The sequence below is a fragment of the Manis pentadactyla genome, chromosome 19 (genome assembly GCF_030020395.1).
Source record: "Manis pentadactyla isolate mManPen7 chromosome 19, mManPen7.hap1, whole genome shotgun sequence".
Lineage (NCBI taxonomy): Eukaryota > Metazoa > Chordata > Mammalia > Pholidota > Manidae > Manis > Manis pentadactyla.
This window is the reverse complement of record NC_080037.1, coordinates 5,695,933-5,711,604: the sequence shown is the minus strand read 5'-3', so window position 1 is coordinate 5,711,604 and position 15,672 is coordinate 5,695,933. Positions and strand designations below refer to the sequence as shown.

The window sequence follows — 15,672 nt, the reverse complement described above, 5'->3', positions numbered from 1 at the left end:
TGAGAGCCTACTTTGTGGCTCGGGTGGCCGTCGCCACGTACTCAGTTACTCGTCTTGACCGAGTGAGTACTTCTTTGAAATGACCCCACACTGCCACCCTGAGTTCACTTGGACAGTTGTTGTGAACAAGCTACTTGAATGTTGTGACTATCTGCTGATATGCCCTGGACTGGGAAAATTCGGCACGGGAAAATAAAGAATTAGCAGATAAACCAGAGGGTGACTATTCACTTTATAAGAAGTTTCTTTGCTTTATTAATGGAGCGATTCCATGGCTTTTTAAAAAGGTAACCACGGTGCACTGGAGATACGGTTTCCAGTGAAAAGCTTCATGTCACAGACTAGTTTTCAGCAGCATATATTTGCTTATGATTCAGCAAATATTAATCACTCGCTGTGTGGCGGGCCGTCTGTTGGGTACTAGGGGTGCAAATATGAATGAGTCAGGGTTTGTATTCTCAAGGAGATTACTGTTGAGTAAGATGCATTGCAGCCTCTAGGTACCAATTTCTCTGCCCTCTCAAAGGTCACCCAAAGGGAAACGGGCCTTAGCATAATGGGTAGGACTAGAATGCACTGTGTCTTCCTCTCCCTTTTGATTCTAACTGTGGGTTTATCTATGTCTGTGTCCTCCAAAGGAATGATTTTCTTAAGGAGATAAAGATCATGTCCCGGCTCAAGGACCCAAACATCATCCGTCTCTTAGCCGTGTGCATCACTGAGGACCCCCTGTGCATGATCACTGAGTACATGGAGAACGGGGATCTCAATCAGTTTCTTTCCCGCCACGAGCCCCTGACGTCCTCCTCCAGCAACGTCCCCACTGTCAGGTAAACAAGTCTCTGTCTCTGCCCTGTGTTCACGAGACTCACCTGGGGGAGGAGGCGAGGGGGGCGCAGGGAACCTTAAAGTTCATCTGTGTTCCAGGATGGGGGAAGGCTAGTGCGCAGGCAGGGAGTCAGGGAGCAGCTGCCTTTTGGGGGAAAGCGGAGACTCACTAAGAAGAGAGGGGTTGTTGAGGTTGAAACCCGTTTGTTGGTACCAGCTTTAGAATGAGTATCTTTCACTGCTTCCTCTTTCCTTTATTTCTCCTTTTTTTTTCTATTTTTTCAGCTATGCCAGTCTGAAGTTCATGGCTACCCAGATTGCCTCTGGCATGAAGTACCTTTCCTCTCTTAATTTTGTCCACCGAGATCTGGCCACACGGAACTGCTTAGTGGGTAAGAACTACACCATCAAGATAGCTGACTTTGGAATGAGCAGAAACCTGTACAGTGGCGACTACTACCGGATCCAGGGCCGGGCGGTGCTCCCAATCCGCTGGATGTCCTGGGAGAGCATCTTGCTGGTGAGTTCCCTGAGTTTTTAAGCCCTTTCCTAGCAATGGACGGACATGCCGGCAGGTGCACACGGCTTAGAGAGACAAGCCTGAGACAGCGGAAGGCCAACAACAGGCTTTGACGTTGTCTCTGACTTGAGATGATTTACTCTGTGTACTAATCATTATTATTATTATTTTTTGAACCTGCCTATTTCTGCAGGTAAAATGTAACATGATTATAGAAAAAATTGGGGGGAAAAGCTTAAAAAGAGATTTAGTATCATTTTTTGTACCCTTTCCACCTATTAACTGGGCTTCATGAATTTAGAGTATTAAAAATCTTATCACATAAAGAAATGTCACCCACACAAAATATTTTTCTTCTGTACTAATTTCATAACCATGTTTCTAGCTAATTACTTAGATTGATCTATTTTTATTTCAATCATTATCACCACTTTTTATTTTAAGTTCATCATTTTTTGTTTTATAATTTTTAGTACACTCTTGGTATGCTAGACCACCCAGGAATAATTTTTTCCAAATGTCTTTCTTGGAGGTATATCCTTTGACCATGCATATTTGAGGCATTTTCTTGTTGATTTTATACCATTTAGCTAATTTATAGAATTACTAGACTTTAAACATATGCTTCCTATAATGCTGTATACATACAACTATGTCTTTTGTCATTTAATATTGCAGAGAAAAGCCTGAGAGCAATCTAGTTTTGTTTATTTATGGTTAATTTGTTTATTTCTTGTTCACATTCTTATAGGATTCATTAATTAATTTTGAAGTGAGAAAATGTATAGTACCCCTTTCTCTCACCAAGATTACCACTATTAATATTTTGGCATATTTCCTTTGAGGATTTTTTCTGTGTGTGTGTGTGTGTATACAGCAGTCTCCCCTTTTCCATGGGGGATGCATTCCAAGACCGCCCCCCCCCCCCAGTGGATGCCTAAAATTGCAGATTGTACTGAATCCTAGAAATACTGTTTCCTCCTGTTCATATGTACCTATGATAAACTTTAATGTATAGGCACAGGAAGAGATTAACAACAATGGCTAATAATAAAATAGAACAATTAAAACAATATACTGTAATAAAAGATAAGTGAATGTGGCCTCTCTCTCAAAGTCTTACTGTACTGTACTTGTCCTTATTCTCGTGATGATGTGAGATGATAAGATGCATACGTGATGACATGAAGGGAGGTGACTATTTTAGGTGTTGTGATATAGTGTTAAGCTACTATGAACATTCTGTCCATACGTCAGAATGAGAATCACCTGCTTCTGTACCACGGTGGACCACAGATAACTGGCAGGGGCTACTGTATTTATATAAGTATGTTACATAATCGGGATGATACTATGCACATACAACTCTCTGCCTTTGGCATTTCCTGTATCACTAAGTATCTTTCAAAAAGGTGCTTTTAATAGCTGTACAGTGTTCCATTCTGTGGATATAGCCTTTACTTTAATAATGTCTCTATAATTTATTATTGAATTACTTTCCAATTTGCTGCTATATGAATGATGCTGTGATATATGCTAGTTTATATCCTTGTAGAGTTTATAATCCTTATAAAGATCCCTGTCATCTATGTGAATCACGTATTTTTCCCATTTCTAATGTGATTATTAAACATTGCTCCCTTTAAGGTATTGTATGGTGTTATAAAAGATTATGAGACAGATTCAGAGGATCTTGGTCCAATCTCAGGGTTCCATTGCCTGTGGTCTTACTACCCAGGGGAATTTAGGAAGGCTCTTTGTCTCACCTTTCTGATCTGAAAAATAAGGATAAATGATATCATCTACTTCAGTGGTTTTTTATTAGGAATAAATTTCTATGTATTGAATAGGAAATGTGCAAGTACTTAATGCATTCTGATGGGATCTGAAATCTGACTGCTGTCCCCCTGTTAGTCTACGGTTCGAGACGGTGGCTGGCACTGACCTGGGAAGGGACAGTCCTGGATTCGCCCAGGGATGCCTCCGGGCGTGTAACTGCGAGTCTTCCCAGTCTAACATAAAACAGCTGACTTCCCATTCTCATTCTGCCTTTCCCACGGACAATTTCCCAGGGTATCCTGGGGCCTAAAGTTTGACCTCCTGACACTTCAGTGGGAGGGTCAGAGAGCTTGCGGCCACCTTCCTTCCAGCCCTGGGAGGTCGTCTCCAAGAGAAGCAGACGGAAGCCGAGCTCCCGAGGATGGGAGAACGGCCTGTAGCGGGCGTCGAAACAACTTCCTGCCGTCTTCCTGCAGCGGCCCGTGCACCGTCGCAGTTCCAGCGTTCCTTTCCCTGGGTGGCGGAGGCAGTCTAGCCCCAGATCCTGGAAATCTAACCCGCCCCTGCTGTGCATGGGTTATTGCGATTTTCTCTTCTTCTCTTTCCTGAACCAGGGCAAATTCACGACCGCGAGTGACGCGTGGGCGTTTGGGGTGACGCTGTGGGAGACGCTCACCTTCTGCCGGGAGCAGCCCTACTCCCAGCTCTCGGACGAGCAGGTCATCGAGAACACCGGCGAGTTCTTCCGAGACCAAGGGCGGCAGGTGAGGAGTGCGGGGGGCGCACGGCGTCTGTGGTCTTGAGGGAGGGAGAAAGCGAAGCCCTCCCGGCGGGGCGGACATGGGCTGGAGGACAGGCTGCCCGGGTCCGAGTCTGTTACCATAATCGTCCAGATGGTGGGAAAGCCCGAGGCCCGCCGCAGGCCCCCAGACGCTCCGCTTGACCCTCGCGTCAGCCCGTGACCGTCGCAGGGTGCCAGGGGTCGCGCCGGCCCCTCCCCGACTCAGAGATACCAGGAAATAAAATCCTCCCTCTCACGTTTGATCTGTTTCTTGATCTAGACCACGTGGTTTGTTTTCTTGATTGAAAAACATAAGAATAAAATATAAGTTCAAAAGAAAATAAGGGATTTATTAGTATTCGTTGAAAATCTGACTTGGACTAAATAGTTAGCGATGTTCCCGGACTCACAGGCCCAGGACAGTCAGACTTGCTGCTCCTGGAAGCCGCCTCTAGGCCCTCCTGCTGTGGCCTCTCAGGACGCGGGAAATGCTGGGTTCCAAGCGGACGGGGGTCCCGTGCCGAGGCGTGTTACTCTAAGGTCTCTGGCTGGCTCAGTTTTTAAAGTTCCTGTGGCCTGTGGGATTTAAAGCTTGCTCATGTGGCCGCAGCCCTAAAACCTCCCCAAGTAGCCAGGAAGCACCGTTGGAGTGTGGATCTCAACCAGGAAAGTTGTGGCAGCTCTGGAGAGGGCAGAGGCTCTTGCAGAGAATAAAACTGGGTCCTCTGGTGGCTTAAATAGATCCAAGCAAGCAAAAGATAAGGGAGTGACCCCCAATAATGCCATACACAGGTTGGAAATAGGAGGGAGGGGTCCTCGAATTTAATCTCATCTTGATTCTCTGTAGATATTTTGGTAGCAGGGGGTCTGAATTATCTATCTTGGTTATGAGATAATTGCTTTCTTACCACAACAAAAGGCAAATCTACTCCTGTGTGCATGAGGTAAGTAGACCAAGGAACCATGTTTTTTTCCTGCACTAATATAGCATGACCACCAGGTAGACCTATTGAAGTTCCACGGCCAACTGAAAGTTGTGTTCAATTAAAAAATGTAATCTTATTCGTGATAAGAATGGTTCTAACGTGAGTATATCTGGAATTATAAGCAAAGGGAGGAATACTGCAAATCTTTCAGTCTCTCTCAGAGTATTAGTCAGTGGCTGAAATCCTCCAGGGAAAAGAAATATACACGAGGCAGCATAGACCATCAAACATTCAGGAAAAGAAAGGCATGTCCATCCCCCTCTTTATGTCCATGGCCTGCTTTGCATTACAAATATTTGTATTTGTTATTGTATTGTATTGATCTTGATATTATATAGCCTCATACTTAACACTAAAATGTTATAGATTATTCAAATGTTATGCCATTCAGTTTCACGAGAACTTTCTTATCATTTAATGGAAGCTTTAATTTCTAATACTTCCGGGATTTTATTTTTATTATTTATGTTTAAATGCTCAGTTTAAAAGGGTCTACCATTTTAACCTTCACTAAATACTACTGATGAACCACATATATTTTGAGCAACTACCAAATGGTCAAATAGTAAAGTCAAGTATTTGAATGAAGCCAAGGCTAAAGCCAAATATTACCATTACCTGCTGAGTAAATTTCTCACTTAGAGGCAAAGGTTTAAATTTTTGATAAAAAATTCATTGGACATATTAACTTGCTGAACATAATTGATTACATTTATACTTTATTACATTTTATGAAATGTAATTATTTTATTATTAAAAGTTCAATATTCAAATTTGGAAGTTTGACACTAGAGTGCAGGGACAGTAATTTTTCAACATGATCAGCTGCTAGGTGGATTCTGTGGTCAGTAGATTACATGTGTGATCGGACTCATTTTCAAATGGCACAGTTAAAATCACTAATTTATTGAACATAGTAGATATAATGCAGAAGAAGACTCTTCAATGACATGAATTCTAGAAGGAATTTTATACTTGAGGCTTATATAGCCCAGGCAAATCTTAAATCCTTTGTATTCCATTGAAAGTGCTTGGAGATCTATAACAATAATTTCAATAATTAAAAAATGTATTTGACATTTTTGCTTCCAATTTATCTTCACAAAATGTGAAGAATTCCCAGATAGCACCTTTCTTGTAAAGCTCATAGTCTAAATGGAATGAAATAACTAAGTATTTAGTCCGGATTTAAAAGCCTATTTAATGCATGGGAAACAACGCTGCAAGGCTGTATGAAGGGGAAATGTCATCTGCAAAAAAATATGTACCTCAGGTAGGAGGGATTTTGAATAGAGGGTGGACACAGGGAAAGAGGTCAGTGGAGGACAGGTAACAGAAAGGCTTAACAGTGTTCAGTGTCACCAGCAGTAAACAAGAGTGCCTGTTATCCTCAACCTGTATTTAGATTAGTAATATTTCCTTTTAGATACTTGGCATTTATAGCGTAGTCATTTGTAACGTACTGAGTGGATGCTGGTCATGTCTCATTCGAAGTCACAGGTATTTGCCTTTGCATCTGTTTAGAGTTAGTGGGCAGAGGGAACGAGGAGACGGAGTGAAGGCCAGCTCCTGGGCTGTGTGATCCAGGCTGCTGTCCATACGCGACAAGGCAGGCAGGGGGAAGTGGGTTAGGATTAGCCAGTTGCAGATGTTGAACCCCTGGTTCAAAAACCTTCGGAAACTTAGCTACGTTCAGGAATATGTCAATGTATCAGGTTATTCAAAAACACGGGTATAGGTCGAGGGGAGCAGAAGATGACTTGTGGATCACAAGAGCAGCATCTTGCATGTGGAAGCAGCCAGTAACTGGCACAGCTGGGAACAGAGCCAAGGGTAGCCCTGGGCGGGACTTCAGGGCAGGGCTGCGGGGAGGAGAAATGCACAGATCAGTGAGTGAGGCCGAGAGACCCAGTCTTGTCGAGGGAGCACAGGGAACGTCACGCTGAGGAGCCACAGGGGGTGCCTCCTACTGCCCAGTTTCTGAACCTGGCTCCGATCTTACTGCAGTGGAGGAGCTAGGCGACTAAAGTGCTTTCTGCCCCTGGCATGGTTGGCTCAGCCAAGTTACACACCGACTTGGGTGGGTCCCAAGTGGAGGACTGGTGGTCTAACCACTTGCTTTCCAGTCTGGTACCTCTTTTTGCTCCAGTTTCATCTTTTGCATGACGGTGGGGACCACAGCACAGCCCGCCAGGGAATTCTGTCCAGACAGTGAGGCAAGCGGAGGGAATGGGAGAGGGACTGGGGAGCTGTAGCATTCCTGTGAAATAGGAACTCTAGACACCACCTCATTCGTGTTACCAAGTTCAGGTGGGGAGGGAGGCAAATGAAACTGATGCAATACTCTCCCTGCCCTTTCTTAATATTCCCCTTTTTTTGTTGTTCCTTTTTGTTTCCAAAGATTTACCTCCCCCAGCCTGCCATTTGCCCTGACTCTGTGTACAAGCTGATGCTCAGCTGCTGGAGAAGAGACACAAAGCACCGCCCCTCATTCCAGGAAATCCACCTTCTGCTCCTACAACAAGGAGATGACTGACGCTGTCGATGCCTGGCGGCATTCTGATGGCCCGGGTCCTCCTCGCAAGACCTGCCGCTCACCCACACCTAAGCCGCTCCATCTGGACAGTGCATGGGTCTGAGAGACAGAGCTGTTTGCCCTCTTGTCTCTGTCCCCTGTCTCCCTCCACTGCACTCCCCCGCTCTCTACCCTGGAACTCATATATACTCTTTTTTTACATTAAAGAACTAAAAAAAAAAAAAAAAAAGCCTAGGGCAGATAAACATCTAGTAAAGAAACTTACTTGATATGCCAAAGTGTTGGATAACAGGCTAGGTAATTTAGATAATTTATAAAGGTTAAATATGCTGTCTTATAAATGTGCAGATTCTGCAATATTTTTTCCATGTTACCTTTTAAACCAATTTTCAGAAAGAAAAACTTGAAGAATGCTAATGTCTTGGGAAACATGAGATCAGGTTTAAGGACAGCCCTTGGTGAGTGTGGGGATCTGATGAAGTGCAAGTCAGTAACTAATCACAGATTGTTTCGTTTCCTGATTTGGCCTCTGGACATAGCCTACCCTCTGCACTTCCCTCTCCTGTCAAAGTAGAGGATACAGGCTTGAAAACCTGAAGCTTCTTGGGGTGGGGTTTTGTTCATGCACAGGCAGGGGTCAGGGTTGAGGCTCAGATGCATGGAAAATGCAGATCATGTGCATGGGAAAGAACGCTGCAAGGCTGTATGAAGGGCGAGTGTCGTTTGCAAAAGAAAAGTGCACCTCATGCACGGAGGGATTGTGAAAGGAGAGTGGACCTAGGGAAAGAGGTCAGTGGAGGACAGGTAACAGGTGTGCTATTCACTTGCGATTTCTGCAGAGGCTTCTCCGCTTTAGCTGGTTTAGACATTTTCAGGTGTGTGTTTCAGCGAGAGCCCGATTTTGGAATCAGTAAAGACTGGTGTTTTGGTATCTTGATCCTAGGCTCTTTGGGTCATCATCTCCAAATCTTCCAGCTCTTTTAATGGATGAATTTCCTCGGGGACCCATGGGCTAGGGGGTTGAAGTTCTCAGGCATGAATGTATGAAGCCCGTGTTCGGGCTTCTGAGTGTTCCCAAGGGGCTGACCTAGGACCAAGGAGGGGCAGTCCCAGGAAGATGATTTCCACTCCTTCTGAGGCAGAACGTAGCCAGAGGCGGGATGGGCAAGGATGAATGGCTGCCTCCTGAGGCGGGGGATCCTTTGTCACTGGAGAGGTTCATTGTAGGCTGGAGAACCAGGAAAGAAAGACGCAGGCCTTCCCGCACAGGATCAGTGGGTGTATAGACAGCATTTAAAGGCCTTGGTTTCAGGCCCAGGGTGAGTGTGACGTAGAAGTCATCCATTGCTGCCACTCGGTGTGGCCCTCGCTGCAGAGATGGTACAGCCAGCAGCAAAGAATCACAAGGCTCTGGTTTCAGAATCCATGGAAACTGACACAGGGTCAAATGGGAGTCCCCTCAGAACAGACTGGGAACTTTCATGCCGCACAAATGCTCCGACTTCGTGGGAAGCAGGACAAGGGACCCCCTCAGTTACCACTGAGGAGAAACAAGAAAGGATTACAGAGGAAGCCTCCCAAGCTTGGAAGGAGTAGTCTTGACCCTGGGATCTGCTCTCATCGCCCTCACCCAGTCCACCCTGTACACAGTGTCTCGGGAACTTGAGTGTCCCCTCCTGTCCAGCCTCCGGCATTGCTCCAGGACACAGCAGAAGCACACCTCCCAAGTCCCCACGACTCCTTTGCCCGTCATCCTCCGATCCTAGCAGATGCCCTGTCCCTACAGCTGTCTTGTGATTCTGGGCTACAGTCTCTCCCAGGACTCACTTTGGAGAGATCGTTGGCCTGGTTGTCAGGAGAGCATCGGTTTGGGAGCTTTGACCCTATTTCTGCCGCAAGGCAAGTGTGCCTTCTTGGACAAGTCCCTTTACCTCCCTGGAATTTTCTTCCCTTATCTGTAAAATGGGCAAATTGGATTAGATGGTTTTGAGTCTCTCCCAGTTCTGGTATGTCCAGGGCTACCTGGGCGATTGGATCTACAACCGGTAGAGATTCAGTTATCCGGTCATCTCTTGCTCTGAAAACCCTGGTCCGCAAAAGAGGTCGTGTGGGGCGCTCACTATTACAGAAGTACTAGTGACATCTGCCGCCTGTACAGCACTGGAAAGTCCGCCAGTCATTTCCACATACGTCACCCCACTGGCTGTGGGCAGCATCACATGTGTTCTCTTCTGCCTTGGACCCGCCATGCCCTGCTCTCAAGATCAGTGTTAACTTCATGTATCAGAGAGTTCTCTGGACAAACAGAACCAGTGGGATATACACACATATATATGGTTTATTGGAAGGAATTGGCCCAATGTTAATGGATCCTGGAAAGTCTGACAACCTGCCATCTGGAAGCCACACACCTGGGAAAGCTGGTGGCAGGGTCGTTCTGAGGACCGGAGGGCCCGTAGCGTCAGTGCCCATCGGGGGCAAGAGAAGGCTGATGTCCTAGCTCAAGAGTCAAGCAGAGAAAGCAAAGGCCCCCTTCCTCTGCCTTCTGCATCTGTTCAGGCCCTCAGTGGATTGGATGAGGCCCCCCCACACTGCAGAGGGCAATCTGCTCAGTCTGCCATCTCAGTTACTGATCTCACCCAGAAACACCCTCGTGCACATCCTGAAATACTGTTTAATCTGGGCATCCCATGTCACATAAACTGACACATAAAACTAGGCATCATACTTTAACAGATTTAAAGGGACTTGAAATCAAGACCTGCAACCTATTGTCCTGCATCTACATGCTTGTGGTGGGGCCTCCTCCAGGCTGTGCCATTCTTACTGGCAAGAGAAAATAATGTCCTTTCCCCTTCCTTTGCCTAACATCGCTCCACTTATTTCTTTTTACAATTCTGCCTCAGTTCTTTGCATTTCACGATCCCATTGAAGAAGTCTTATTTCAAATAACCTTAGTGTGTCTGGGCTGTCCTGGCCTTGAATCATAGAAGTGACCTGTCTCCAGTGGCTGGCAAATTTGTGTTCTCACATAGGTATCCTTTTCTGGGAGGAGGAGGTCTCCATTATGGCACTGAGACTTTTATATTGCAGACGTAGGTTTAACTTCTAGCCTAGTCACACCAATTCAGTTGTGCAGCACAAATCTAAGAGAAGCAACAGAGTATGTGGCGAAGGCTTAGGATACAGAATTCAAAAGTAGCTTGAATCTAACTGAGAAGAATGAAGCTAGGAATTATTTAGAGAAGGAGATAGGAAAAGGGGTGAGAAACTGTGGGGCCTTGTTACCTTTGTGGTATGTCATCATCCTCACGACACACGTGGAATATTTTATATCCAGATTGTGTTTTTGGATCATCAGACTTAAACGTACACTTCTGCAGGTTCACGTGCTGATAGCTACGTCCAAATCTCGATGTACCGTCCAGATACACATGTGATCAGTAAAGATCTGGAATGGCAAGAGGCACCCGAGGGGAAAACGGGGTTTTGATGCTGTGGAAAGATCACTTGCAAGTACGTAAGACAGTGTAACAAAGAGCATGGTATGGAAGTGGAGTAAAAATGAAGGAAACGAATGTGCATGTGACTGAATGGGGAGGCAGAAAGAAGGCTGCATAACGAGAGGTGCCCGGAAGGGCGCGGGAGAAGGTCAGGGCAGCGAGGCAGGAGCAGGTGGTGTGCGGACAGTCCATTCTGAGGCGTGAAAGCCCATCTGAAGGGAGGGCTGAGAAAGGGCAGAAAAAGTAAGTGTACTGGGGATAAAAGAAATGTTTGGAGGGAGAGGAGTTTGGATGATAAGGATTGTAAAAATACTTATTAAAAAATGAAAAGTCAGGTGCAGTATATGAAGTGGAGGGGGATTTTCAGAGTTTTAAGAAAGGGAAATCCTTCGCGAATATAAGCTCACAGAAGCAACCATCAGAGAATGACCTTGTCGTTTCAGGGGAAGTGGGTGAAGGAGGCAGGGGGGGCATCTGTGCTTGCCAGACCACTTCAAGTGCTGGGGGTCACGGTGGTGAGAAGAAATCAGCTCTTTGCCTGAACTGGACTTGGTTTTCCAAATGCTGCGGTGGAAGTGAAGACCGAGAGATGGGACATTTATGATAGTTCATAAATCTCTGAGTTCTCTCTCTTGCTTCTGTTCCCTGTCGTTGCTGTGCCCAGAAAGGTCACTAGGGGACAGTGAAACAATAGGCTTAAGTCAGACAGGACTAAACCTTTTCTGATATCTGCAGAGAAGTATGTGCCACATTGCAACCATGTGTTTTTCTAGTCCCATCCAGGCTTCCCACAGGAAGCCATGATGTGGGGCTAAGCCATGTGTTTTAAGCAAAGGAGAACAGAAGAAGAGGCGTGTATGAAAGAAGGAGAGATGAAGATATTCCAAGGAAATACTCCAAAACAGAACGGCAATTGCTATGCCTAAAACTACAAAAAAAATGCAGAAAATCAGAGTTAATGCTTAGATCACTCCCAACTTAATGTGGCTATTAAGTCTTTGATCCTAGATTGAATTTATAGGCCTCCATCTTAATCTTTTCCTTGAGACCTCTGACCTCTGGCAGTGCATCCGGTAGGTCCCTAAATGTTTTTGCAAATTGCAGGTCCTGATCTACTCTGGGAAATTCTTCTGAATTGAAGTTTAGCAATATTACAGAAACAGATGAATGTCTTTTCTACTTGGTAAATGTCTTGGAATGCTGAATCAGACAGAAAGAGACTTGAATGGTCAACGGTAATTGGATTTCTGGCATGTTGAGTTCTCTTACTATCCCTGCATTGCTTGGTGGCAGGCAAGGGTTGGGTGCTTGTTTAGTTGCTGTGTCCTTTGTAAAACCCATTATTTTGAAATACTGTAGGAGTCACAAGAAGTTGCAAAAATAGGACAGAGCGTCCTTACCCTAACACCAGGCTTTCTTCACTGGTAACGTCTTACATAACCATAATCCATCTTCAAAACCAGAAAACGACATTGGCATAATACTATTAACTAAACTACAGACCTTACTCAAAGTGCACCAGCTTCTCACATGTACTTATTTTGTTTCTGGATACTTGTACCCCACGCTGATTTGTAACCTGGCATGATTTGGACGTAGCAGGAAGGACACCAACTAGATGCAATTCTACAGAATTCTGAAGAGAATGTAACAAATTAACCTGCTCCTTTACCAATGAGCAGTAGCTCCTTAGACTGCTTCCACATTTTCTGGCTAGGCTGGCATCTGGAACAATCCAAGAATAACGTCAAAGGATTTGGCAATACAAAAGACAGTAAGACCTGCCTGTAGCTTGCTGGCTAAGAATCAGGTAGAGTAGGACACATCCCAGATGGTTCCAGCAGTTGTGACAAGTGAGTAGGATTGTAGTGGAGGCAAGGGGAAGGCTTAGGGTAAACTGGTATTTATTTGGTCAAGAGCTGGTGGCCCTTAGTTAAAGGCACCAGGGATAGTTTGTGGAAGGAAAGAGTGCAATGGTGGGGGGCCCTAATGTGCGATGAAACACTGTTTTCAGAATAGTACAGATGTTTCATTTGCTTAAATATTGATTCTTAAATGGAATAACAACCACACTGGACCAAATTAAGTGCAAGCAGAGCAGCAACTTAGGAGGAAGTTGGCATTTTTAAGCTGCCCTATTTAAGGGTCATGAGATTATAACTGTGTTCACACTGCATACCCCATGTTCTACGAAGTTCCCAACCCACAGCTGGCATTTGATAAATATTTGCTGAATTTTGTTTTTTTGAATGAATATAAGATAGAAACAGAATCCTGCCATCCAGCAAAACTGGGGTGAATTTAGGGAGAATTGCTTTGCTGTCAGCTAGAGGATTTATTTTCAAATGAAGAAAGAGAAAAAAGTGCCTAGACTTGTACATGGTGAAGTACATCCTCCATTTGTGTATTTTATGATGGTGAAATCGATCTATGGAAATTCCTCATCTTCTGAGGTATTTAGACAGCAATGCAAAGTAGTTGTCTCCAGGACGCCCCCATCAAGAGCAGGGACAGAGACTCCAGCCCCACACCCAGCCCTCCGAAACAACCTTCTTAGTTTCTCCTGCAGACACCTTGTCAACAATTTCATGGGCCTCGACAGGAGAAGGCTCAGCATCCCAGCTAGCTAGGGCTTCCCCGCATTCACAGCTGCATGTAAAGGCAGGGACTGCAAACGGACTCGAGGGAAAGCACAACGGAATAAGGTGATGACTTTAAGTGCACACTGTTTTCTGGACAAGAGGCTTGGAAATAATGGGAAGTGGGGGGCAGTCGTGCAAACACACCAGGAGCTTGTAATGTAGCCTAGTCATTTTCTGTCCTTTTCCTGTTCACGATGTCCTGTTCCTCTGTCCTGTGGTCGGGTAACTTTTTCCGAGGACCGAGTTTCTGAAGCAATGTGATGCACTCTTCCTCCCAGGGGAAGCCTCGGGGCCTTACTCTGTCGGCGTTGAAGGATGTCTTGCAGAGGGGTAGATAACAAACTGATTTGATTTCTGCTTAAAACTATCATAGTCATTCCAAAAGAGAAAACGTAAAACTTCTCTGTATTAGAAAAAGAAACAAGATACCAATTGTATATTTTCTTTTCTTTATTTATTCTCTGTAAGTCTGTCAGATGATAAATTGTAAATAACAATGATTAAAGAAATATGCTACTGATGGATCCTTCTTTCTGTGTAAACAGCGCCAGTTTTCAGCTTTGTCATCTTTACTCCTTTCATCCTTACACCAGTTGTAGAGAACTGAGGGAGTGTGGGGACAGAGCCCAGGGTATGTGTGGTGGGGGGGCCTCTATGTTAGGGGGCAGCCAGCAGGGTTATCTACATGGGCCTCTCACCTACTAGCTGGCTGTTTACTAGAAGAAATGCATCCTGGTCTGACATATCCAAGCATACTGGAGATTGGCATTTTATGTTGTCAACACTAGTCCAGTTATGGGGAATCCAATCCAGAGTTAATTGAGATCCTTTATTGTTGTTTCAACATTGTCTGGTTTGATACACAGAAATCCCTCTTAAATCCAAATATCATCTGTGTCAGGACTTAGCCACGATACAAAAAGCAACAAAAACTAGGAATAGTCAGAATACAGACTCAGTCTTCATAACACAGATTAAGACAAAACCACGCAAAACAACCTCTTCTTCCCTGAACCCTGAAGAATAAATGCATGCTTTTAATTTTCTTAGTAATATGGACATATTTCTTTCAGCGATGGTCATGATAAGTAAGGTAATGGATATAAATCCTCAGGGATAGCCAGAGGATTCAGGAATGCACACTCCCACCCCCAGAGTGTCTGGTGGACTCCATCCAGGGCTACAGGCCAGGACGCAAGTGGGGCTGGAGGCAAAGGAAACAAAAAGAAAACAAGGTCAGCAGAGGTGTTCAAAGGGAGACAGTTCTACTGTCAACGCCTATAGCCAAGGTTTACAGGTGGGTGTGAGCGGTTAAGTATTTGTACAAGAGATGGTATAGATATATGTTATGCATGTATCTGAATATATAATTTGTTACTGAGGACTGAGATTATGTCTGCTGTCTTATTGTTTTATGTTTCTCTTATAGTTTTATGTTCTTTTGTGTTGAAGATGAGCAAACTCCTTTATCTCCCAGGTATAATTTTATATTCATTTTGCATTTGAAAAAAGTAGTATGCACATTTACAATATCTTCTGGTCCTTGAATCCTACAGAAATAACTTCTTATATATAGGCAACATATCACTTACCTAATGAAATGGGTAAATTCCTACTCTCAAAATAGATTTGGGCCAGGCTGGATGTGTAGCGATTTGAAGAGGAGACAGCAGACAGCTGCCAGAGAAGGTACGAGGCCCCACTGGCAGCTGTTCTTTGCCCCTGTTTGCAAAGCAGAGGCAGGTTCACTTTGGAGAGGTTTGTAAGGACCAGAACAGAGCCTGTCATGCAGGCTAAAGATACCTTTCCTCATCTTTGTCTACCTAAGGACCGCTTCAGGCATCATCAAAGGAACCAGAGACCCGTTTCAGCATTTAGGGTAAAGGCAAATTTATTATATGCACTAGTGAGCAGTCAGAGGTAGAGTGGCTACTTTTACTGTTCTGATCAAGGGCCAAGGTTTGTCAGGGATGAACAGGATCATTGTGTACCATACTGTTCTCCTGGTTTCCAGGGAAAACAGCCTAGGGACAGTACAAACTCAAGATGACTAGTCTGGGATGATAAAAACCGTACTTTCTCATATGACGGTTACAG

At 44.7% G+C, this 15,672-nt stretch overlaps 1 protein-coding gene across 4 annotated transcripts in view; it reads left to right on the top strand.

The window, feature by feature from the left end:
• The window catches only part of DDR2 (discoidin domain receptor tyrosine kinase 2), a 135,187-nt gene extending 121,092 nt beyond the window's left edge, over positions 1-14,095 (top strand). For all 4 annotated transcript variants that reach the window (XM_036922853.2, XM_036922854.2, XM_057495053.1 and 1 more), the window contains 4 exons: positions 639-830; positions 1,114-1,348; positions 3,742-3,891; positions 7,296-14,095. In XM_036922853.2, coding sequence (XP_036778748.2) covers positions 639-830; positions 1,114-1,348; positions 3,742-3,891; positions 7,296-7,430 — 712 coding nt within the window. In that variant the 3' untranslated portion in view covers positions 7,431-14,095. The remainder of the gene's footprint in view (positions 1-638; positions 831-1,113; positions 1,349-3,741; positions 3,892-7,295) is intronic.
• The last annotated feature ends 1,577 nt before the right edge of the window (positions 14,096-15,672 follow it).